Consider the following 26,840-nt stretch of genomic DNA (forward strand, 5'->3'; position numbering starts at 1 on the left):
GCTTCCGCTTTTGTGCCCGTCGACGGGTGCGACTGTGCGAGTGTGTCGTGTGGCTGTCTCAGTTGTCCGAAGCATTTCTGAGAGTCGAGACGCCCGCCGATGGGCGGGAGCGCGCGGTTGGGGGTGCGAGTGTTGGAACGCGGAAATCAGTGGCCAGAAACGACGTTGATGTGTGAAAGCCAGAAGTCGGAGAAACTGTATAACATAGAGAAAAGACTGTTGGTAATGAATGAATATGCATTACAGCGAGGGGTAAAAAAAACAAAAACAAAAACGCATCCATTGCCATTTAAGCTTGAATGACTCCATGTCGAAGGAAGCGACATGCAAACGCACATCCTCAAGCTACAAGTTTTGTATTATTACATAACGCAGTGATTTATAGAGATGAGGTATAAAAATAACTCCTAGCCTACTTAGGAGAATAAGCACGCTAAGCTTCCACTCGGCCGCCATACAACGTTCACAACTTAAAAGTCTGCTGCTCACGAAATGCTGCTTATTTTATACTTCGCACATGCAACCACTCTTCTCTTTACATTCCATCTAATTCCTTCATCCCTCCCCCTTTCATAACTTGATCTGCCCCCCCCCCCCCTCTCTCTCACCCTCGAGCAGACGGAGGGAGAGGACGATGTGAGGATCTCCTCAACTAAAGCACTAGAGTGAAGAGGAGGAGGAATACACTGCAGCGAGCGAGCAGGCAAGCTCCTCTCTCTCATTCTCTCGCTCCCTCCCTCCCTCCTCATCCCCTCTTCTTCTCATCTCGCCCAATGACACCATGAACCCGCCTGCCGCTTGTTGCTAAGGAGGGAGCCAAGCCGGCGGAAAGGGAGCGCAGTGGACAGGACCGGCCGCTCGTTGCTTTGGAAGGTAATGGAGGCTTCACTTGTGGCAGCTGGCGGGTGGCACACGTGTGGCGCACGCGCACACGCGTCATGAGAGTGGCTGTCAGTGTGCCGTGTGTCACTTGTTCGCCGGGTGGTGCGTGCGTGATTACACGTTGTTTCTCTTCAGTTGACAGCCCGTTCATTTGCATGATGGGGCAGTTTTATGGGGCGGGGAAGTTTTTGCTGTCCTGGAGAATTATTCATGCACCGTGGGAGAAATTTGTTTTTTTTTGTTTTTCTGTTGGTACACGGTGGTCGCGTGGTGCATTTTGGGTTGACGAAAGACTCTAAATTGTTCAGAGGTGTGAATGTGAGTGTGATTGCTGGTGTCTTTATGTGCCTTGCGATTGGCTGACACCCAGTCCAGGGTGCAACCTGCATCTTGCCTAGTATCAGCTGGGATCGGATCCAGCTCAGCCATTTAGGGTGTCCAAACTTTTTCCTCTGAGGGCCACATACAGAAAAATCGAAACATGCAAGAGCCACCTGAATTTTTTTTAAATTAATTTATCTAGCACACAAAAATCAGTCAATCAAGCAATTGTATGTTTTTTTAAATTGTAATTTTTTTTTATTTTTAGCTTCGTATAAGTGAAATACTTCAGGATTTTGCAAGAGTTTGAGGTGTTCAGAGACCCTGTAACCCAAAAAAATAAATACAAATAATAATCTTCCAGCAGCCAAATGCCGTCTCTACTTTCAGAACCAAAACAGGAGCAACCTGTTATATGATGACCATTTTAAAAGCAGTTACTTGGGAATCTTTCATGTCATATGTTCACAATTTGAACCTAGACACAGAACAGAAAGTGGAAGAAAACATTAAAAAATGAATTATCTTTAATTGTTGTTACTTTTTTGATTATACATAGTTAATTTCTAACTGTTTTTTATAAATACTTAATTGTAACACTTTTTTTTTGGTAGCATATATAATTTTTAGTTTATGTTGCGGGCCATTTAAAAAAAATTGGGGGGGGGAGGGTGTTCAAGCAAACTGTTGAATCACAGTAAAATATATGTATTTTTTTTTCTTTTTTCCCTTTAACATAGTTTGAATTATCTATATGATTTTTATTTTTTATTTTCAAGTTGTTCTCCTGATTTACATTTTTATAAATCATAAACTTTCATTTTGCTTTTAGAACAGGTAAAGTTATCTTTAAAAAAAAAGTTGTTTTTTTCCTGAGTAACTATTGTTTTTGTTTTTAAAATAATTTTGCCTTAAGCAAAAAAAACAAAAAACTTGTCATCTATAATTACACCTTCCTGTTGTATTGTTACACCACATTCAGAAGAGACCACCATTAATTTTGCTGTCGTCATCTTGAAAAAAAATAAAAAATTGTTTTCATTACTTTTGTCAAGCTGTTCTCTACAATTAGCCTCGGTTCGTAGGGGAACTATTAACATTATATCGTTTACTTCCATACGGTTGCCTATCTTAGCAGCCCGAGACGATGCGAAAGATTAGCTGTCTGCTCCAAGAGCACGAACGTGTCGGCCAATGAGGGCCAGCTTTGCAACCATCCAACACTACTGGTGGCACGAAGAATTCTGGGTGGATTATTACTTAATTCACTTAAAATTGCATGAAATTAATGGCAATTTTCTATTTGTTAAATTTGTAGTTCCTGATTGTAAAAACACTGATTTTGGCCATCGTCATGAGTACAGATTCCTTAAAAACAGGGCTATCCAACCTATGGCTCGGGGGCCATTTGTGGTGTAAATATTGATGGTAAAACCATCACGGTCACAATTAGTCTTGATGACGTGACATGAGTTGGAGAAAAAAAAGTGAATATCGAGAAGATGTAGGTGCCATCATGTTGTCGATTTGTCATATTTAGCTAACTTTAAAAAATTCAGTTTAGTTTGTAAATGGTCTAAAAAAAAAAAGTCTAGAATAAACCCCATTTGACCCAAATTCTATTACTCACTCCAGTAGATAAAAATTGAACAAATGTTGTTTACATAGGTTTCACTTGGTCACGATGGAGCCGAAATGTACCATTTTGATGTAAAGGTCACCAAACGTGAATGCTGCTTGAATATTTCCTTATTTCTGCACGACTGTATATTTCTGCAAGGCAAACATGAGGAAGCGTGTATAAGGCATGTAATCCAACCCCCTCACCTCTGTCTACGCAGGCCGATTAAAGGACTAACAAAGGCCTTAACCCACTTAATACACACAGGAGCCCACGGCGGCAAAGTATGTGTGAGGCAGGGTTATGAAAATCCTTTGTGGAGCGGAATTAATTCAACACGGAGCGTCGGAGAGAGGGGAGGGAGGGCGCTCGCGAGGGGAGGCGGCCCGGAGAAAGTGATGGCGAAGGTTGTAAATAAATCTCCTAACAGCCGCTCTCAAAGCGCTCGGTGGGCGAGTGGGTGGGGAAAGGCTTTAATGTGGGGGATCAGAGGTAACCGTCATGTGATCAACACTTTATAATAACCGCTTAAGTGGAAAAATTATATTTCAATGCTGCCATTTGCTGTACAAAAATAAATAAGTAGCCAATGTGCTAAGTAAAGCGAGGTACAACAAAACGGACCACAAAGGCTGTTCATACTGCCGTAGTACCAACAGTGACCTGAGAGAGGCAGTATGGAGAAGAAATAGTAGTAAGAAAAGAAGTAGTAGAAGAAGACAGTAAGCTAACTGTTTAGTTTATCGGTAACAACAGGCCCAATATAACATACAAAACAACTTCAATAATGTAAAGGCTAGCATTACTGTATGTACAAAAAACAGCTGTAAACATGACATATAAAATATAGAAATGTGTGGATACAACTTTGAGTGAGACAGAAGAAGGACAGAAAAAGAAAGCTAGCCACTTTAGCACGCGATGACATCGATTAGAAAAATGGGAGTCAAATTCATTTTAAACAGTGTTGTCCTTTCCTACGCTAGAAAGGAAACACCTTTTCATAACCCGTTGACCTGATGATGTTTTCCACAAAGGTTAAGGAAATGTAATATAGAGGTTAGGGCAGTGATTCTAAAAGTGTAGTGGTGGGCTCTCTCTAGTGGTACACAAATGAATTGCTGGCTAAATACAGTTTCTGTTGTTTTTAACATTTTTGTACAATACATTTGCATTTAAGCATTAATAACTGTTTGTTTTTCCATCTTTTATTTTTGGTATTTTTATATGCAATACATTTTAGATTTTAGCTGCTTACAATAATATTACATGCAATTTTATAAAAACCTGCCTCGTTTTTGAGGAGCTTTAGGCCTACCACACTGCTGTACAGATGATTAGATATAGATAATATATATTTTTTAAACATTTTCAAGCTGTTTAGTTTTCACTCCAAGTTGAACTTGGCTATAAAACTGAAACATGACACAAAATTAAGCATTGTAATTTTAATTGAATACAAAAAAGTTCAACCACGCCATACAATTTCACCTAACCAAATATGATACAAACACCTCTATAAAAACATCTGTCCGTTTATGTGTGCATAATAATGTCCTGATCTGTTTTTTGTTTTTTTTTACTTGGGCTTTTCTTTTATTACTGTTTCTTTACTACTCGTCATGTTATTGTCACCACCTGGTCTTGTTAGCTCTGCTGCACTTGTGCCAGCCAATCAACTCCTGCCATCTTTTTGTTCCGCCCACCTGTTTCTCATTATTCTGATTGCATTTAGTACCTCCGGTTCCGTCGCATCATTCTTGTGTTGATGGTGTAGCTGTACTTGGTGAGTGTGTTCCCTGTGTGATGATGATGATACTAAAGTCTTGTTTTATTTTTGGACGTCAAACGTAGTTATTTTTTTTGTTTTTTTATTCTTGCTCTCCAGCACCCTTTTTATTTATGAACATTTAAACTTCAGTTGCGTTCAGTGCTTTGCTTGCTTTCTTCAGTTGAATCCAGGGTGCAACAAATCTCTACCTTAAGTGGTAACATCTTGATATTTGTATTTAAAAAAAAATAATATATATATATATATATATATATATAAAATTGATCAGGTCTCGTTATAAGCCGTTTTCAATTCATTATAATTAAATCTTCTTAAAATTGCTACATTTACTTTTTAATTTTCCCCTGTACTATAAAATAACTACGTTTTTTTTCCCCCTCCCCAAAATAGTTGCACCTTTTTCTGACCTGTATAAAATCCAAACATGTTGCTAGGCTAGCTAGCCTATGTCGTATGATTGACTGACCAATTCAGTTGGTGCTCAAAGGTCAAGTCAACCTTTATTTACGACAATGTTTAAGATGGCCCGCACTCGTCTAAACATGGCATTCCGGTTCACATTGTGGTTGTTGAATACGAGCAAAATCCACCCGTTTTTATCCATCGCGGTTGGCGGCCATTTTGTGACTTGCTTTGGACTTAAAATGACATCAAAGTTGCTCAGGTGTAACGGCCAATCATGGCTCACCTGTTTTCTGAAGCTGGACCATGATTGGTTGTTGTGACTACATCGTCAGAAAAAAAAAAAGCAGATCTTTTTTTGTTTTTTTGTTTTGCTGCTGTTCATGTGGCGCGTCTGATTTCAGGTGTGAGTGAAGATGGCGGAGGGCTCCAAAGAGCGGGTTGGCGTGGACCTCACAGATCCGGATGAGGACTCTCCAAACATGATCGTCTACAGAAAGGCAAGCCTGACTGCGACAATGAATGCGCAATGATGCATAAGTCCTCGAGTACTTGAATTCTCTCGTGGTGCGGAATATTGATCGGGTTGTACAAATATGTAGAGAGCTGAAGCTGCAATGATCAATATTTCGATACCGTCACAAGTTATGTGCAGAATCTGCAAACCTTGGCAAAAAGCCACGATGGAATTGAGAAAACGAATTCGTCGTTCACATGTGAGCGGCAAGCTTGCAGTCATCTTCAGTATGTGGGTCATTTTCTACGCCCATTGTCTTCTCCCCTATTGTCAATATCAGCCCCCCCCACCGCCCCCGCCGCCCTTGTTATTTTCTACCGCGCTTCAAACGAACACCAACACTGCACATCTTGGCGGATTACGTCGTAGCAAGGCTTCATTATGTAACGCCGCTCAGGCCCGGAGGCGCCTGGTTGGAGCGGCAGGTTTTTGCTTGTCAGCGTGCCGCCAGCGGGGATTTTGGTCATGTTGTGCGTAAAAGGCATGTACGACGCAATGGTCAAGGTTGACAGGATTTCTTATTTAACCCTTTTTTATTTTTTTATTTGACTTGAAAGCGCCAATTCTCTCTTGTGGCCGTTTTACGATCAGGAACTAGAAATGGGAAGAATAGAAAATTGCCAATAATTTCATGCAATTTTAACACATTCACTGCCATTGACGGTTATAGACGTCAACGTTCCATTTTAATGGGCTGGCAGTAAATGAGTTGAGGAAACATTTTATGTTGGAAATTTGGGATGTATTGGTCTTTCTGTATGAGCTGTCCTTTTTATTTTTGTGGAAATGTTATGTATCCAAAGTACTAGTGGAATCGGTACTTAGTATTGGTGACTTATCAAGAGTTGAGTACCCGCACTGGTATCAGTCTGAAAAAAAAAAGTGGTATCGAACGGCCTTAATTTTAGCGATGAACTGATACTACCTTTTTCGGCGTGAAAGTACTTGAATTTGTGTATTTGTTGAGAGTACAGATACTTAATTGCAACTGTGATAAAAATGTTTTATTTTAGCGGTGCAATGATTAATCAACAAATAATTGATTATCAAATTAATTTAAATACTTCAATTATCCAATTAATTTTGATAATCGATGAATCGTTTGGATAACTTTTTCCATTTAAAATTCTCAAAATGCTCGGAATTTCAGCTCGTCAACAGGAAATGTCCAATTTCTGTTGTCCTTCATGAAAGCAGACTGATTATCTTTGTGTTGAATCAAAATAAAAACAATTCTGTTACTTTGGAAATCAATTATCGCCTTTTTTGGCTATTTTCTGACATGTTACGGACCAAACCAGTAACTGAATCAAAATGAATTCATGTCAATTTGAAATAATGTCTTTTAATAAAGGCAGAGAAATCATGAAGGTAAAACATGTTTATTTTTTATTTTTTTTAAACCTCTTGATTCATCTGCAAAATAAATGACAGATTAATCATTTAGCAAAATAATTAGTAGCAACCATAATTTTAATCAAATGCTACCAATTTTTTCCGCAGAATTAGCATTTCCTAGAGTAAAACATTTAATTCCTTATTTACTAAGTCCCGCCAACATTTTACTTAAAAGTGACCTGTAACACAAGGCACTTCCATTGTCATTTTATTTGTAACACTAGGGGGCACTCTATGAAAACATACAGTAGATGAGAGACGGAAAAGAAATAAGAGACTAAGAACTTAGTTGTGGATACATACATATTACCTCTGATAGCCACAAAATAAAGTAATAAGAAACACAAGACTACATAAAAATACCAAAATTATCAAATAAAACTAAAAGGACAACTGAAGGTGATACTTATTTCTCTTCATTTGACTAGCAGCGCAGCTAGCGATATCAGGGCTTCCCTACAAAAATAGGAAGTGCTTTCCACAAGAAAAATGTTTGGTAAGAATTTAGCTGAAGACATTTGAGGCACGATGTCAACAATACAATCACCATCAATCAAATTGGCACCTATTGGTTGTGCGCGCTGGGAGTCGTGGATAGTTTTGCTAGCCATTGGAGATGCTTGTTAAAACCTGGCACTATAAAACATTTTCATTGTTGTACACACTGACAATTCATGAAAGTCAAAATGGTCATAAAGTGGACTTACGAGGTTATCGGACAGCGTCTATATGGTCATTACGGTGGTGCTAAAACGGCAAATAAAATGTTTGCGCAGGATTGTACATAACTCGGCACGGCACTGAAAATTTCATGGAGGTCAAGCACCGGTTGTACGTGCGCAGATTGGAGCCGCCTGTCAGATTGAAGCCGTCAGACTTCCTCTGCCGAGTCCAGATTGTTCTTGTCAAGAGTTCAAACGGCTGCATGTGAAATGTATGCACGCTACGGATGTGTTGCAAAAAAGCGGGCTATTAGTGAGGTGTTTGTTTGTGCATGTAGTTGAGGTGGTGCAGTCGTACAGCATCCCCCCCCCCCAAAAAGAGGAAGTGAAGCAAGACGATTCAATATCTGCAGGACGCTTTATTGCCTCCGGCGGGCACAGACAGAAGATGTGCTGTGGTAGGCTGCTCAACATACTCACTGCCTTTATGCAGCTCACCTCTTTTCTAAAGCTGAGCTGTGATTGGTTGTTGCCTGAGACCTGACCAACTGTGATGTCATTTTCAGCAAGTGGCAAAATGGCCGCCTTTTGATATTGACAAAAACTGCTGGGTTTTGCTGCTTAACTCATATTCCACTAACACAATATTAACCAAAATACCGCATTTAGACTAGTGGGGCTTCATAGAACATATTGTTGTCGAGAATTGTTTTGGGGATGACGCCACATTGTCATAATATGTTGTGGTCTGAGGTGTTAAAGTGGCAAATCCAGGTCCAGAAAGTAAAATACCCTGCCACAGTTTGGCTTTAGCCCCAGGTGCTAGCTAGCTCCCTAGCTAGCTCCCATGGTGCTCGTTGACCTGCTAGGGAGATAGCTGGCTAGCATCAATGGCTAAAGCCAAACTGTGACAGAGTTTTCACTTGTTGGGTCTGGATTTGCCACCTCTAGAGCCAGTTCAACATTGACAACCAAAATGTTTTCGTATGTAGCCAATCAAGCAGTGACCCGAGTGAGGACCAAGGAAGTGAGGGAAAATCAACCTAAAACTTAATGTTGGTAGCAAAACACCAGGCACTAGCTTTTTTTGAGAATTGTCCTCTAGCTCGCTCAGTAAACTATAAAGTCTGCTTTTGTGTTGACTGGGGACACATACTATTTGTTTGATGGATGGATGCTTAGATTTCAAATCTTAGATTTCCAATGAGCTGAAATGAAGATTTATGAAACTAGTTTATATCTTCTTTTTTTTTTTTAAATGGGAGGTCCAAGGCCACCAAACCATTCAAGTTCACATCTCGAAATTTCTGACATGCTTGTGAATCTGTTCTTTACCGAGACTCTGCCCGCACATTTTTTGGGGGGGGGGGGGGCTTCCTTGCGGCATTGCCTCCAGTGTCCGCTTCGGACAAGCATTCTGAGCGCAGCCACTGCTTTACCATGTATGATGGTGTTATCCCCATCTATTCTGCACCACCGGAGCGATTATCTCACTGAAGCCTCCATGCTAAGTGCCAACGCGGCTCGCTGTCAAACTTGGCTCTGCAGTCTGATAAAAAAACAAGCGTACAGCTTTCCCCTCTGTGAATGCTGCTCTGAAGGCGTGGCAAAATCCTGGAAGTCGAGTTGAAAAGCATCATAATTGGATGATGATTTAGAGTGTTTTGGCAGCGGCCGCACTGTTGACAGGATTATTCACCTCGAACTGCTGCGAGTGAAATAAAAGGCTTTTCTCCAGCGAGGGGAGTGCGTCCCGTGCCAAAAGCTTTCCTATTGGCCGACGGGTGTATTCCAACTAACGGGCGTCCGTCCACTTCTGCAGTCAGTGTTTGTGTGCTTCTTAATGAGATGTAAAAAGTTCTTTATGCGTGCTTTGGCTGCTGCTAACGGGAAGCTTTGTGCATGTGTCCATAAGAGCGGAGTGTCCATTCATTTTGCAGCAAGCGAGACCATCATGTCCCACATTCAAAGCCCCCTAAAAAGCCTCCTGAGCCTCCCACTTATCACACTCGCTGAAAAGGCAGATCGCAGGCACATGGAGGCTCCTGGGATATCTCCCACTGGACTCGCAATGACCCTGGACGCTCTGTTGGACATGGAAATTTACAGCGCAGTATTGAGTCCGGAATCACAGCTGTGTATACAGTATTTAAATAGTCTTTTCTTGTAACACGACTGACTAAACTTGATTCTCATTGTTCCATTGAGCCGAGTAAGTACAATGATGATCCTGCATACATTGTGCTAAATCAGGAAAATATTTTCCTAAAGTTTCACATGAAATCAAAATGGCTAAACATGACATGTGGTTTTGTTGCAAACGAGAGCCCGCCAGTGACAGCCCATTATATTCTCGCATGGCCAATTAACTGCATGCAGAGCAGAAACAGTTAATAATATACCATTGTATTTAAAATGGGGGGGGGGGGGGGCTTTTCTCAAGCGTGTTGCTAAGTCGCAGCTAGGCAAGGTCCCCATGATGCAAAGTCAGCAACTCCTGCTCTTCAGTGGCAATATGAACCTTGAACTCGGGTCAGCAGATTCCACACACAATGCAGGATTTTAATTAAAAAAGAAAAAAAGGGGGGAAATCGTCACTATCATACAAAAACTGCTGCATGCAATGACCATGGGCAAATCGCTTGCATCGGCCGGGCAAAAGGGTCTATTCACTGAGCGTCTTTTGGATTTTGCAATGCATTCCATATGACTCAAGTTTGGTAAGACCTTCAGAAGTCAAAATGTTAGTGGAAAGAATGAGTTTGCCTTGTTACTGCTAGGCTAGCCAGGTTTGAATGTAGCCTCACTCCACTCATCCCTCCCTCCCTTTGAGTCGCAGGTCGGAGCCACGCCCCCTCACTTATGTGCACAGCGGCGTGATTCTCAAAGCATATTTGTGATAATCGCAGAAAATCCATATCTAGCTTCACAAACACAGCAGTGCTAGCAAGATAGCATTGACGCTGTAAACAAGCGTTAGCCACGACTGCTACATAGGTAGCATCAGGTCGGGACTGGGCCATCTGGAGGGGCGGGACATTGGTTTTGAAATCTGCTCGTAAATAAAGAGCATCTCAAACTCCAAACCTCCTTACAGGCCATTATATTATATATAGCACTCACTGCCTGCTTTTGTTACAAAGTGTGTCGTCGAGTTACCATAATTTAATATCAAAAGTAGCACAACTTTAATCCACTAATAGAAACAATACAAATATAACTATATTGAACTTTGAAAAATAACACATAAAAGAGGCAAAACACAATCACAAGTGTTACTAGTAACAACAAAAAGCCTCCTATGATGCTTCGCTCTCAAAGTTGCCGTCAATCAGCTCAGTAGTGCACCAGAAGTGGTGAGAATACATTTCAAAATAAGAGTACATTAGCTGTCTTAATCTTGCTGGTTTAACTTCATTTGGTAAGTGTCTCGTGAAGTATAAAATATCTTATCTCTTTTAATGTATATTTGCTTATTGGTTTGTTTTTGTCCTTTTTTTTTGACCATTTTATGTTCACATATTTGTTCAAATAAATTTTACATACACAAACTGTAAAATTGTGTATGTTCATTAAAATGTGAACTATGAAAATGAGGCCCTGGGTAGCACGACTTAAGTCATAATGGAGAGTTACTATAACATGAAATGTTATTAGTTTCAAGTTTTAGTTATTGAAATGATTTAAAAAAAAAATCTAAACTAGGTCAAACGTATAAGCCGAGCAAAATAAAATGAGAAGCTGGATATTCTGCCATATTTCAGCAAATTTTCCGAAGCCAAAGGTAAGGCCTTCTGTCGTGGATTTTTTTTTTCCTCCTTAAAAATCTAATTAGTTGTACCAAATGGGGCTAATTCAAGTCACTCATTTACTACTGTCAGGTTATAGTGACAAAACAAATAAGAGTTGTTGTTGTTTTTTTTTTTTTAAAGTTGCAAATTACCCCTCTAAGCAAAGCTGTCATTTGGAAAAAAAAAAAAAAAAGCTTTTCATATACAGACACTACTATAACGTAAAAACATGCCTTGTTAATCTCCCTAGAACGCCTTGCCATGGCATGTTTGCCTGTCCCCGTGGCTGGTGTTTGTCTAGTGACAACAAAATAAGTTTCCCTGGCCTGCTATCTGCGGCTTAAGGAGCATTACATGACCTAGCCCCAAACCTGTCCCAATTTAAAGACTGTCGTCGAGACTTTATTTGCCAATTTGCCGCTGTACGTGTTGCGGTTAAGTCCACGGCAACTAATTCCTGTGGCCTTGTGTGTGTACTGTGTTTGGGTTCTGCAACAAACTGGGAGGGGGAAGGCCATCCGTTTCTGATTTGCTTTTTCGTTTTCTGTAATGGATACAATAATCCAATCAGTAATCGGTTCTTCTTACTTAACTACTCTTTGCTATAGTTATCCATTGTAATATTACGAATCCATTTACTTCCTATGTGAACTTGATGATTTACTTCATGAAGTGATGTCCTTTTGAATCATGAACTGTGAATTACTGTAAAATATGATTGGAATCATACTGTGGTTCATTTACTGTGAATGCTAACACATTTGAAAAGAACATTAAGAAACGAGAGTGTTATACTCCGAAATGACCCAGAGAGTGTAGATGAAGATGTAATCGCATCTCCGGAGGCTGATGCGATGATTCAGAATAAATTCCCAAATATCAGCATGATGTGCACATTTAACAGCGCAGATGCTGCAAAACCGGCAGCGCTGTTATGTAACGTGACCCTGGAATTGCTTTCCTTCCCGTTTTCAGGGCTGCTTGTTCAAACCTTCGGGGATCTCGTTTGGAAATGTTTCTCGCTAGCACTTGTCCCACTTTCACTCTCGCCGTTCTGCTAATTAAAAGGAAAATAGACTTAACTTGCCTGCAATATATTGCACAGAAATTGTGAGGGTTAGTCCATGTGTAGACGTTAAAGATTTAACTCATTGATTAGTCACCAACAAATATTGCATTAATCATGCATTAACGCAGATTAATCACATTCACAATTAAATTGACCGTAGATGATCATTTAGAATAAATATAACTACATGCTTTTAGTAAATGTTTGCGTATGACATTCAGAATATTTGTTCATGTCAAAATATTAGGTCAATTTTTTTTTTTTTTTTTTTTTTTTAGTTATGAAAGTAATTAACTGATTAGGAAAAGAGGGTGCGTGTGTGCAGTGGATCGTCCCCATGACATTAAATGTAGAAAGAATTAACAGGTCTTCAAATTTGGCGGGCAAAAAATGTTGATGAAAAACTTTTTTAATTAAATGATTAATCACAATTCTCAGATGTGAGTAATCTGATTAAAAATAAATAAATATATATATATATATATATTTGACAGCTCTAGTATAAAACAAATATGACTAGGCAATTTCAGTTTTCATATTTATTTTATATTTTAAGAACTCACAAATCTATTGACAAATGAGTAAGCAGTTATTTTTAAATGTAATCATTTCTAATTTACAGTTCATGCAAATACCTTGCATTAATTTTCTTTAGCAACTGTATGTATGTATGTGTATATATAAAGACAAATTCCGGAAATGGTTCACTGAAAATACAACGTTGGTATATAAAAACAAATTATAGCCTGTTTTAAATTTTCCCCACATTTGCCTTATAATTTATGTACATAGATTTACAATAATTAATCTGAATCAAAACCACAGGACTTGATTACACATTCAAAAGGATGCCAACTAACCCGCAGATGGCACTTTTTGAATGGTGTTGCTAGGTAGAAATTAACCTGCTAGTTCTGTAGCCTAAACTTGCGTTGACTGTCTTGGTGACGCATTGAAGGCATAGTTGCTGGGTAGAAACGAGCCGACTTGAAAGTGAAGCTGTGACTCTGTGGCAGCTGCGTTCTGTTGGACCTCTGTTTCCTGATGTGTGTGTTGTGGTTCCCTAATGGCCCGTGGGTCAAGGCTGAAGCAGGGATGAGTCACCAGGTCAACAATTGTTAATCACCTTCCCGAGCTGGAAAGCCGGCGAGGCCAGACCCGCGCCAAGTGGCCGCCCTCCCGAACATGGAGCTGCATCCCGAATAGGACCCTTGACCTGGCCACCCATTTGCCTATTAGTCTTGCTCAGTTAAGTTGTGCCGCCACACATGAAAATGAGACGACCTTGGCTGTGTTTGAACTTGTAGAGACGCCGTTTCCTTTTCCAAAGCACTTTCAGAGGTGACAAAGGGACTTGGTAGAGTTTCAAAAAGGCTTACTTTGTGTACAAAGTTTTAAACACAATAAAAACAAATTTTTTATTTATTGTTTAATTTTAATAAAAATGCTAATAAGTGTTAGCTTTCAGTTTAGGCACACTGCATTTACCACAAATCAACCAATTTTCTACAACAACATGAAGAATCCGCTCGTGTACAGTAATTAATAATTTGCACTTATCTCCTCTGACCTTCAGTTTGCTAATCAGATGTGTCCTCGGAGACTTTCCCATGGGCCTACTTCCACTCCAATGGTTTCATCAATAACTCGTATGGCCGAGGACAAATCTATAACCGCATTTTTTTTTTTTATCCTCCGTTTGAGCAAGATTCTTTCTCTTAAAGTTTGTGGTATGTTATGGAATTTAATGTGCGCACACTAGAGGGTCGTCCCACAAAAACCTGATTAATCCCTCCATCTGTTTCATCACCTTAACAAGCGACAGGAGTATAATTTTAGACAATGCTTTTGTACTTGAGTGAGTCGTGTAGATGTAAACAAGGTAATGAATAGTGGTGCTTGAGGCAGAGTTGAGTGACTGATGCAAAAAAAAGGCTGGAAACAAGAGACAAAATCATGACATTACTAAATAAATTTTGCACATTTTTATCAAAATGTAAACTACCACCAAAAAAATCAATTGGTTCAACATGCATAATGACCAACAATAAAATACAATAATGCTAAATTATATTGAAGTTAAATACAACTGAACTGTACTTCAAGTAAATTAATAAAAAAAAAAAAAGATTGCATTTCATGTTTTGAATGTAAATTGTATTTGTATTTAATTCTGATACTTTCGTGTACTTGTACCACACTTTCCAAAATCCCTCAATGTAGCAACCGTCCGTGTGTGGTTCAATGAATAAAAAAACAGAATAACTTGCAAACTGGCAAAGCATAATGAAAGTGGTAAAATATAATTTTAAATCATTTGAGTTATACTACAATATACTTAAAAGAAAAGACGCAGTACAATAAAGAATAACAGCTAATTTAAAATAAGACTAACTCATTCACTGCCATTGACTGCTATAAACGTCAAAAATTCATTTGAACTATTTCTATTAGTTTAACATCCCCCCCACACTTTTGTTAACAAGAGTATGAAAACCTAAAAAAAATGTTTCATTGTACATTTCGAACAGATATAAAATTTGTGATTAATCGTGAGTTAACTAGTAAAGTCATGCGATTAATTACAATTCAAATTTGTAATCGCCTGACTAGATTGTTAAAAATTAGGGGCAACAGGCAATTACAATTTTTAATCGTAATTAATCGCATGACTTTACTAGTTAACTCACGATTAATCACAAATTTTATATCTGTTCTAAATGTACAATGAAACATTTTTTTCAAGTTTTCATACTCTTGGTAAAAGTGGAACATGTTTTTTTAAAAATTAATTTTAAGTCGAGCTGAGACACACGAGTCATTTTAAGCCCTCTTCTATCTAATGTGATTTGATATGTAGGATCAGGTGCATGGGTGGTGCGAGGAACCAGATTGCGTCAATTTAACTGCTGCTGAGATCTAATTGTTTTATTAGTGCACCATACAAGTTTCATGTTCCCCGCAATTACATTGCTGCTGCTAATTCAGTCTGACTGATATGCGCGCCAATGAATTGAAATGGTTTTGAATACATTTGATTAAAATCACAGCGGGGCGGCATATTCGTCTACCCTTCATCTGGGTGAATTTTGAGATTGGATGAAAAGTAGCGACGGCTCCATTTGTGGGAAGCGGACTGAATAATTGAAGCAGGTGTGGTGGCGGTTGTTGCAAATTCTTTAAGGCTCCATATTTGGCTCCCTCGATTTGTAGCCAAATGTGGTCGCTCTGTGCCGGCCGCACGTTAGCTCATGCTCAGGGTGCTTTGCTGACATAATAGATAATCAATTGGCAGCGAGCCAGGCCTTTTAATACCTTAAAACCCATGCAGCGCTTTACCGTCTATTGATTCCGTGTTTTGGAGGGTTTGTGAAATTGAGCACGCTTTCGCCCAGACCACTTCGGGCTTGGTTCGGTTTCATTAAACAGCAATAAAAGGATGGTAATTAGACGAATGGGCTGAGAGCAGGGGGGGGGGGGGAGTGTGACGAAGGCCAGCGCCTCTGCGGGGGCAGACGAGTCGTCTTTTTAGGGACCGAGGGCACCAAAGCGTATTGGCGTGCGTGTCCGCGTGTGGCCTCATGGCGCTTGAGGGTGAGGTTTTCCCTCCATGCAGCCGGAATTCTATTACCTCAGCCAAGTTGGAGGTAGCGCGATTTTTATTGCCAACATTGGAAATCTGTCACCCAGCGGGGAACACGCCTCTTTAATTTCACAGCGATATTAAGCGTGAAGAAAAACATCCTCATCAGGTGAGAGGTGTTTCCAGAAAGTGGTGCTATATTGCCGGGACCTGCTGCAAAAAGTTGGCATTTGTTCCAAAAGTCCATTGACAAGTTAACTTTTCTATTCTGTAGTTGACAACTTTTGGCAACAAGTTGTAGCAACTAATTAGACATGGTGACGTTTGTCAAGCAGCGATTCATCCACTCTGGAAACTTGACGCTTTATTTTAGTAGGGAAAATTGTTGAACTTGGGTTGTTTGAATTTTACTTAAGGATTATGTTTACGTTCTGGTATTTCTGTGCAAGGTGGAAGGGAAATGTTTCAAAGCTTGTTTGATGGCAGAGGGGGAAAAAAAAATAATCTGAAAGGAACTGGAATTTTTTTGACTGGCAATTACGTTCGATCGTATTAACTAGGGGTGTCAGACGATTAAAGTTTAGTCGCATGACTTCAAGAGTTAACTCACAATTAATAGCAAATTTTATATCTAACAAAAGTGGGATTTTTTTTAACTAATAGTCAATGATACAGTAATTATTCATAAAATGTAGTTAAAATTAATTTTTTTTACTGTATTGTAAAAAAAAAAAAAAAACTGTGATATTAATTGGTTGGTCATTATCTGCCACTAGATGGCATAATTGCATTTGTAAGACGTTGGTGACAGCTCAGTGCATTTTTCTTTTCATATTAGGATATATAGAGCTAAGTAACTTTTTTAAAATTGTAAAAAAATAAAATAAAAAAATTGAGGCCTACATTTAAATATACTCGCCAGTCAAACTTTACTTCACATTGGCAGTTGGTCTGGTTTGGAAAAAAAAAAAAAAAAAAAAGTATCAAACATCTCTGCAATCTTTTATTAAATCAACTTAAGTCGACCTTTTGCTAATGACAAAAGACTAACTTATGTGCATATGCTCAACTTGTGCACAGAGTGTAAACATTTCTGCGCGTTTATTATGAAATGAGCCCCAATGACTTGCAAAACACACTTCCTCTCTTGGCAAGAAAAAGCACAGGTAACAGGAAGGTCAAGTGTTCCGTGTGTGCGTGTGTGTGTGGCCGTCAGACCACAGCAAGTAATAACGTGTCCTTTCCTTGCACCGCCAGCCATGATAGGAAATCCATGCCCGTTGAAAGGTCAAGAGAACCTGAGCTGATTACATGCGAGCATGCAGGAGATCTCAAACCTGTGGCTTGGAGCCCATTTACGGCCCGTGGGATGGTATTTTGCGGCCCCCTAGTTGGCACCAGTGTTAAATGTTAATGCCTTTTTTTTTTGTCACTGCCTTGAGTGTTTTTTGTGCGTTTTTTTATATAGAGCTGTCAAACGATATATTTTTTAAATCAGATTAATCACATCTTAGAATTTTGATTAATCACGATTAATCGCTTGATAAAAAAGCCTCTTTTTTTTTTTTTAAATGTTCCAAAAAATTAGTTAATTCTTCTGACATTTAATGTTATGAGGACGTAGTCAACATTTTTTGATCCACTGTACACATGCTAAATGCTTTACTTTAATGCATGAAATTATGTTTATTGCTCAAACACAACCCGTGCTACCTTAAAAGTAGCCATCCGCTGTCACGCTAAAGGCTAACCTATTGTCAAAATTAATAATTCATGATTAATGCGATATTTTTTTGTGATTAATGAATCAGTTAACGCTTTAACTTTGACAGCACTAGTTTTATATCACTTATTGGCTACCCATTCTCAGGCTCATGAGAGCTTAAATTCATAATTCTGAAGTGACAAAGTAAATGGAAAATATATCTTGTCACCCAAATCCTAGTTATGTATTTTTCAAAACGTGCGAGACTACTGCCTTCAGCTCCGGTGTCAATACTGATAAGGTGTGCAAAGGCCAAATCTCGCTCGCTCGCCTCCTGGCTCTTCACACAAACAGCACTTGATCAGTGTCCAGTGTGCTTCACCACCAAAGATGAGTGAGGCACTTCCCCTTTTCCTCACCTGTAACCCAATTACAGGACGTGTGGAGACGGGAGGGACGAACATCACCGATAGACAGATGGTCCTAAGGTTCCACCACCTCAAAACAATCCCCTGCAGATATCACACCAGGAGTCTAAAAATGAAGCCGTATCCGGCGAGGCAAAAGTGGAACTTAAATTCAGTTGCCTCTCGCTCTTCTAAAGGCGAGCGCGCGCCGGGTAGCTCAAACGAGCATGCTTCTAAATTGGCAACGAGATAAAGCGACTTGTGCCGAGTGTGAGGCTCCCACAGCGGCTTTCGACTGTGAGCATCTTCCCTTCAAGCATCCCTCAAAATAGCTCGGCGTTATCCACCCGTCGGCCGACGCCGTCGCGCTCTCCTCGACTTTGTTTTTTCCACGTTGAAGTGCCTGGCTGGCGTCTGGGTTGTGTAACGAGAGTTAACCGACTGAGCCCAGAGAACAAAGAGTTGACTGGTTGAACTAAGCTAGTAAATAAACACCACCTGGTGTCTCTGCTAGCAAGTGTGGCCTAAATATCACTTGACATCTGAACTCTTAAAGCTCATGTCATGCCGACTAACTAGCTACAGCTAGTAAGCCAGTGAATTCCGACTCTGCTTTGCGGTGCCGTTGTTTTATCATTGATTCAGGGTTAAAGTCTGCCATCTTTTAATCATTTGAGCTCGGGGCGCAATTGCCTGGCTCACCTGTCCTGTTCCAGGGTCTCTGAATTGAGGGTTCGCTTTGTTCTATTCACAGTGGTTAGGGACCATGCCCTGTCACAAGTAACACAAATTAGTAATTGACATCCCTGAAAACGGTTTATGCTGCACTGTAATTGCCTATAAATGCCACAAAAGGCGACAAGAGACTACTTCTGTCTAAATGAAGCTCCGAATAGGCAAACTTGAATGTCAAACGGGGAATATGCAGGCATTCACTGTATATAAATGGATAGTGATATCAGATGCAGAAAATGTGAGGTTTAAAGGGGAAGCAAAGTCAACATTTTTCTTTACATTATGTTCTATGCGCCCCCATTAGTCTAAACATAGCATTCTGGTTAATATTGCCTTTGTGGAATACTAATTTTAGCAGCAAAATCCACCCATTCGTATCAATCTTAGGGAGCAGCCATTTTGCCATTTACAGTTGACTGGAAGTGACATCAGTGCTCAACTTATTCACTGCCATGAATTCATAAAAAAAATTAATAATAATAAAAAATTAGGGGTCGACAGGCGATTAACATTTTTAATTGTAATTGATCGCATGACTTTACTAGTTAACTCATGATTAATCACAATTTTTTTTATCTGTTAAAAAAATCTAGGTTTTCATAGTCTTAACAAAAGTTTGATTATTTTTTTTTAACTAATAGAAATAGTTCAAATGAATTTTTGACGTCTATAGCCGTCAATGGCAATGAATGAGTTCAAAAGAAAACGTAAAAAATTTGGGGCGTCAGGCCATTAAAATTTGTAATCATAATTAATCGCATGACTTCACTAGTTATCGCACAATTAATCACAAATGTTATATCTGTTCTAAATGTACAATAAAAAAAAATCCTACTCTTAACAAAAGTTATCCCCACCACCACCACCAGTGTGCGAGTGACATCAGAGTGAAAAGCTGGTCAATGAAGTTCGGGAATGCAGTATCAGGTTGCATAGTCATATGACCAAACTTGGAATAAAGGTGAACCGTGGTTGGTCGTTACCCGAGTCTTTAGGCACTCATTTTCAGTCTAAGTGGCAAAATGGCCGCCCGCTGAGATGAATAAAAAATATATATATTTGGACTAGTAGGGGCATGTAGAACATATTGTAAAGTACATTTTGGACTTCCCGTTTTAACAAACGTTCACATCGCTGAACAAGGTGACGCGTTTAAATCTGAACACTGAGCAGGTTGAAGAACTCTCATCCACGCCTCGGGTCCACTGGTGAAAGGCAACACGTGCCATTGGAACCAACTTCATCTTCTCTTCCACGTTCTATTTCCCGTGAGTGTAATGACCAGGTGCCGTTCTTGCCCATACGGCTCATCTCCCGCTTTCCGTTTACGTCAGTAAGTTGGACTTGTTCAGCATATGTATGATGTAAAGCTAAGCGAGTCTCCCAGGTGCTGTAAATGCAGGAGGCCGACAAGGTGTTGGAGGCGATAGCAGCCCTCACTGAATGGAAATTGCTTTTGCATGGCTCGTTTGAGTAAGCAATCTCTCCGGTGAACTAATGTGATTCGCTTCCACCCGAGCAAATGACCTTTTTGCTAGTGGTGATTCATTTTTGACAGGCCCTTGGCAACCCCCAGCCCCCTTCGTGGTGCTCGGCGCAAAATCAGGACGCCGCTGATACACTTCATTTCAGACAGCTGCTCTTTTATTAGTACGCCCCCCCCCCCCTTTTTTTGTTTTTTCGACCTCTCCTATCGGCGCAGGGTACTTTGTTTCTAAGTGGACTATCAGGGCAGACTCCTGTTTTTACTCCACTCAAGCCCTTAGCAACATATGGAGTAGCTAACAACAGACAATTATAGGAGAGGGGGGGCATCTTTTTTTGGCCTGCTCGAGTCTCATCAGCAGCAAGGTGACTCCTCCACGCACCCCCGTGGATGAGCTGCTTTTGTGTTTTTTGCATTTTGCTTATCACTAAACTTTTTATTTTTATTTTTTATTTTATTTTTTTAAGGGAGTGAGTTGACATTCATAATCCTGTACATCAAGCTTTATCCACAATGGTTTAGTCAAGCTCGCCAGCTGCCTGTGCCGGAGCTGTAAGTTGACAGACTTTTAATTGCTTGGCTCCTCTTATCACAGAGTTACCATAGACGCACATAAACACTCGTCCATCTGAATTCCTCTCTTTGGGGGATCCGCAACTGGCCCAGACAAGCCACTGGTGTCCTCATCAACACTCGCTGAAGCCAATATTTACACCCGTTTGGTTCAAAGTAAGGCGCGGCATCCCGGCTGGACAATTTCGGATCTCGGGACGTTGCTTCCAACTCTGTGGGCAATCAAGTTTGGGATAATTAAATTGGGATCATGCACAGGGCAGCACCTGATGTGAAGGATGGATATGAGGGAAAACCTCTGAAATTTAAAAAATGATATCTAAACTCGTGATGTACTTGGGTAGGTTTGTCAGGCATCTGTGCTTGAGTTAATTTTTCGGACTTCTAGTTCTTGCATTTGAATACAGCGCTCGACTTTGAACACTTGCTTGTACCATTTTCAACCTCTGAAAGACAACACAACTTGGTCGTGAGTTAACTAGAGAAGTCAAGCCATTCATTTCATTTTATATTTGTCTTGTGTGTACAAAGTTGAAGAATACACCTGATTTGATTGATTCCACAACTAGTCCAAGGCGGGCTATTGAAAGCATTTGCGCTAGCGGCATGAGTGGACCAGTCACTATTGTCTCTCAAAGGCAAAATGTCAAACGTACAGCTGTAGGTAACAAAAATACTTTGAGAAAAGGTAGTTATGTAAAAAAGTGGTAGAAGTAATGAATCAAATACTTAAAATCACACTTGGAAAGTGTACAATACCCATTTTGATAACTTGGCCCAGCAATCTTTGTTTTTAATCACATGCTAGCTAGTGTTAGCGTAGTGTTAGCTAATGTGTTCTCATAGCTTTGCTAACATTGTTGACTAATAAATGCTGATGCTGCTTTTTTTTGGGGGGGGGGGCACAATTTTTGTATGCCAGCAACTTGTGGTTTTGATGCTGGAACTATTCGCCACATAGGTTTGCCGCGTATCAACTGATTCCTTTAAGGCCAAAGAATCTGTTGAGCAGTCGCACAATCTATCTCAACCGCGGTTGACTTACGGTCTCCATTTACTTAAACGATGCCACTCGGGAAGGTTGGAAAAAGAATGTTTGCCAAAGTAAGGAGTAGAATGTACAAATGTTTTCAAACAAATATTGAAGTTAAGCACACGCTCCTAATTAAAAATACAATTCTTACATACAGTGAAAGCATTGGTTCTTGTCTTGTTCACATGTACAAATGTCACTTAGCTAAACCTTAATGCACAATGAAGGTCTTCAGTGGCGTCTGAAATTATGTTTGTTACATTTACCAACAACTCACACATCCTCCTCGTTTGAGGGATTTTGTTGTTCTCCGGCTGCAGTCACTCAATTAACTTTAGTGCTTTGACAAGCCATCGTGACAAATGATTACAGGGATTATAATGAAAGCTATTGGCTCCACTGTAGTGTAGAAAGTATTTCAGCAGCAGGAGCTGATTGTGGACAAGAAAAAGAGCTTTTGGGGGGGGGGGGGGGGGGGGCTGGTTGTTCATGTGGTGATGGCAATTTTGTAAGGATCATGGATGAGTGAACGTGAAGCGTTTGGATGGCGTTTCGCTTGTGGCACAACGGCAAGATTTGTGTGTACATTGGATTATGACGGTGCGCATAGGATGTTTTTGACCCCCCCCCCCCCCTTCCACGTTTCACAAGGCACCCAATCTGTTGTGATGCGCCTTTCTCTATAGGCTACTCTGTATTGGAGATTCTCATCGTGACTTGGCAACTCAAAGCTGTGTGTGTGTGTCAGGTTTTAGGAGGGGGGATTTTTTTTCTCACCTCACCCTGCAGAGCATCACACACCAGCTGGAACACATTCATTATTCACCCAGTATGTCTCAGAGGTCAAAATGGCACTCGGAAAAACAACAAGAAGAATGTCATGTCAGAGTTGAACGTTTGCCATCAAGCTGTAGACGCAACACATATTTCATGCTTTATGGAGGAGAACTTAAGTACATTTGTTGGCTAAATGTTGAAGTCCCAGTGAAGTGAAAATAAATATATTGTCATTTTGACACAACACAGATGAGTGTTAAATAAACTATGACGTTTTTTTAATTATTCCAATAATCGCCAAAGCTCAGTTGTGCCAAGATAATTTGATCGGATTTATATCATAAATTGGACCAATTCTTGAAAATTGGTTGTTCACAACCAAAACATTTTTTATTTTGAAAACGGATTAGATCACGTAATCCAGTCTTTGTTTTAAATTGGATCAAACCCTCAGTTTTTGTTGTTCAAACCATTTTTGCAGGATTAGGGCAATTTTGATTCACAATAATCTGGATTATTTTGGTCCCAGCAGTTTGGATTTAGTGTGGATTTCAGGAACAAAATTAGATTTAAATTCAATTCTAACTTGCTGAATAATTCATCCATTTATTAATTCACTTTTTATTCAAGTGATTTTCAAACCATAGAAGTGAAATTTTGACTATAGTGGACACACTCTTTTCATTGAGGATATGTAAGTGAATAGTGAAAATGTGTATAATTGACTCATTATAAATACTGTACATTGATTTTCCTGAAAACCTCCAATAAGTTTTTTCCATGAAAAATAGTCCCACCGCCCCAAAAAATAAAATGTTGGGGCTGTTGTACCTTACACTACAGATGATAAAAGTACAAAACAATGACCCTCTCAAAAGTTGTTAAAAAGTATTTACTTAATTGTATTAGAAACCTCAGTATTTACAGATGCAAAAAAGCAAAAACATTGTTCCAAAAATAGTTTCTGACAATCTCATCCCTTGCTGCACAGCGACTCTCGAAAGTCGGAGGTATGACTTCATTGTCAGTTGGCTCAGGTGCATCATTGACCTCATCAAAAAGAGCGGGACATTCTGCTTTGTAGCAATATTGTGCAGGACAATACAAGCACATTATGTTGCACAGTCCTCGAGGTTCCACTCAAGTACTTGCTTCGAGTAACTGGGATAAAAATAAAACAGATTATGAGATCTGACTAGCAAAAATAGGGATTTTCAATTGTATTTTATATATATATAAATAAAAATAATATACAGCCGACATATTTTTTAACTGGGCCTAAGTATATAAAATGAGGCTTCAAAATCAAAATGAATAAAAAACACTAGTTGTGTCCACTGAAAATCAGAGGTGGCAAATCCAAGTCCAGAAAGTAAAAACGCTGCCACAGTTTGGCTTTAGCCGCAGGTGCTAGCTAGCGTGCTTCCTAGCTAGCTCCCCGGGTGCTAGTTCCCTGTGTGCTGAAGTGAATTAATTTACTTATAACTGTTTTATTTATAATATTACTATTTAGAAGTGGACATAACTGCTTTAATTTACTCAGTATGTCTCTGTGTGAGAATTCAAGGTGATGAATGGGTTGAAGCGAATGTTAAATAGATTCCTTTGTCTTTATAAATCCTGATTTCACCGATCTCATTGTCTGAGTTTGATAATCAACATTATGAACACGGGGAAACAAAGACGAGAATTTCCCAACAGTGCTCATTTACTAGCTAGCTAGCTAGTGCAAGGGGCTAAAGCCAAACAGTGGCAGGGTTTTTACCTTCTGGACCTGGATTTGCCGCCACCTGCTGAAAATGCTGAAACCACACCCCCATCTATCGTCAGTCAAATACCACTTAAAGTAGCATCTTTCTTGTGTCCACACATGCCTACATGTTTGAACTACAAAGTGTCTGGAACTTTGTCAAAGCTTTCAGTGTCATGGAGAGAGTTGCTAGCCGCTAGCTCGCAAGCTAACCAGGAAACTTCTCAGCTCAACAGACGGGCAGCAGGCTCATGCCCATCGTCACCTCCTCGCTTGGTGGTGTCAGTGTGTGGGTCCACTTCAGTGAAAGTCAACTGTTTATTAATCATGGTGGCACACACTCACTCCATGGTTTAACACTACATGACAGACATTTGAGCAAATACTGTCATGCTGTGCGTTCCAACATATCACTGTAGCCCGAATAACAGAAAATAATCAACACTTGGAAACGTTTGACGACACCAAGCTGTTCTGTACATTTTGGCATTCGGGGACAATAAGTTCCATATGGTAGAGGTATAAATGGGTAAAATGTGTTTGTAATAAGTAACAGCATTTACACTTGGTAACTGCTGAAATGAACAAACATGCTCAATATCAGTACAAGGAAAAATACTGAACACTTTGAATGTATTTTACAGGGAAAACCCACTGAATGGGTAAGTCAATAGTTTCTTTTTTTTGTCTTTACAATAAATTGTTGTGCGCGCCCCCACTCGTCTAAACATGGCGTTCTGATAAATTTTGTGTTTGTGGAATATGAATTCAGCAGCAAAAGCCACCCATTTTTATTGATCTCAGGGGGGAGCCATTTTGTACAAGTACCTAAGGGCTCAGGTCCCGACCAATCATGGCTCAAATAAAGAAAACAGGGGAGCCGTTTGTGGTTCATGTGGATATTATGAGTTTATACTGATATACTCATGAGTTTGTAGCCTCAGTTAATCAGCCAAAAACAAGAAAATCTATAATGTACTAGTGATACAATGTATATAAAGGCAAATATGCTAATACACTTTTAGAAATTTGAATTTTTAAGAATACATTTTGCCATCACGTTTTTAAAAACTTCTTCAGCATCGTGAATTTGTGGGGGATGGCTTTACTTTTCTATTCACTGACAAAATGCATTTACAGTACGAGCGCCCACCAAAGCATGGGATGTTTAATATAAAATTAATAAAAGATGAGGAAGCAATAAACCCTAATCAACAATGTATCGCCTCCACCACGAGCGTTGGTTTTCATAACCACATTTGCATATTTGTATGCAACTTTTTCAAACATGAACCTTCTCTTTTTTTCCACACTTAGAAAACATGAGTACAACGAATGCATACAATTAACATAACTTCTACAGTAGGAATTTATAGCTGATATAAATGTAAGAAAGAAGGAAAAAAGCTAGGTCAAACCAAGTTTTATTAGCGCTCGCTTATCCAATTGTGCATTTTGTAGCAACTGAGATTTAAGCTGGAAAATCCCTTTTATCATGTTTTGACACTTCTGCTAAATCTCAGAGCAAGTTATAATTTGTTGTGCTTATGAATGATTGTATCATTTTGTTCCCTTGGCTCCAGAAGAAGCTAGATCTCCTTTTAGCTATTAAGATCCAAATATAGATTTAGCAGGTGACAAATGTTACTAGCTTTTTTTGTGGTCTATACCAACTGACTGGCTCACCAATGTAATTAGCTGCAGTATGCACACTGTGTCGTGAATTCACGATTGTGTAGCATGTAAGTGGAGTGCAATACTGTATATCAGCAGCATGTCTACAGATTACGCTAAATGAACTTAAATGATCAAATCTGAATAGCAGTTGAGGTCAAATCTTGCAAATGTTGATAGTTATAGTCCAGTCACGGGTGACAAAGGGGGGGGGGGGGTACTGCAGTTCACATTTCAGTTATACTCTAGTCTCATTGCACAACACCAGGCTGCTTTAATAGCTTCATTACCGGCCAACGTGGTTTGGAAAGGGCACGGGGTTTTAAATTAATGAGTTTTTCTAACAGCCCGCCTATATCACATCATGTTTATGTCGCACATGACCCTTTAACTCATTCACTGTCATTGATGACTATAGATGTAAAAAAAAAAATAAAAAATTTGGACTATTTCTATTAGTTTAACATTTTTCCCCATTATTTTCCCGAAAACCTAGTTGTTGTTTTTTTATTGTATTAGAATAGATATAACATTTGTGATTTAATCGTGAGTTAACTAGTGAAGTCATGCGATTAATTACGATAAAAACATTTAATCACCTGACGCTCCTAATTTTTAATAATCTTTTCTTAAAAAATAAAATAAAAATAATAATAATAATT

General features: G+C 39.4%; 1 protein-coding gene across 4 annotated transcripts in view; it reads left to right on the plus strand.

Annotated features, from left to right (window-relative positions):
* LOC147162843 (regulator of G protein signaling 6-like) overlaps window positions 1-26,840 on the plus strand; it is a 43,320-nt gene continuing 16,480 nt past the window's right edge. The window contains exons 1-3 of one of the 4 annotated variants that reach the window (XM_086095158.1): window positions 1-222; window positions 619-873; window positions 5,423-5,518. In XM_086095158.1, the coding sequence (XP_085951284.1) occupies window positions 5,435-5,518 (84 nt within the window). In that variant the 5' untranslated portion in view covers window positions 1-222; window positions 619-873; window positions 5,423-5,434. Of the gene's footprint in view, window positions 223-615; window positions 874-5,422; window positions 5,519-26,840 lie in introns of those variants that run through there. The other 3 variants (XM_086095160.1, XR_015097115.1, XM_086095159.1) reach the window with 3 other exon arrangements.

This window comes from Leptonotus elevatus, chromosome 14, assembly GCF_054856555.1.
Source record: "Leptonotus elevatus isolate MCC_2025b chromosome 14, RoL_Lele_1.0, whole genome shotgun sequence".
Lineage (NCBI taxonomy): Eukaryota > Metazoa > Chordata > Actinopteri > Syngnathiformes > Syngnathidae > Leptonotus > Leptonotus elevatus.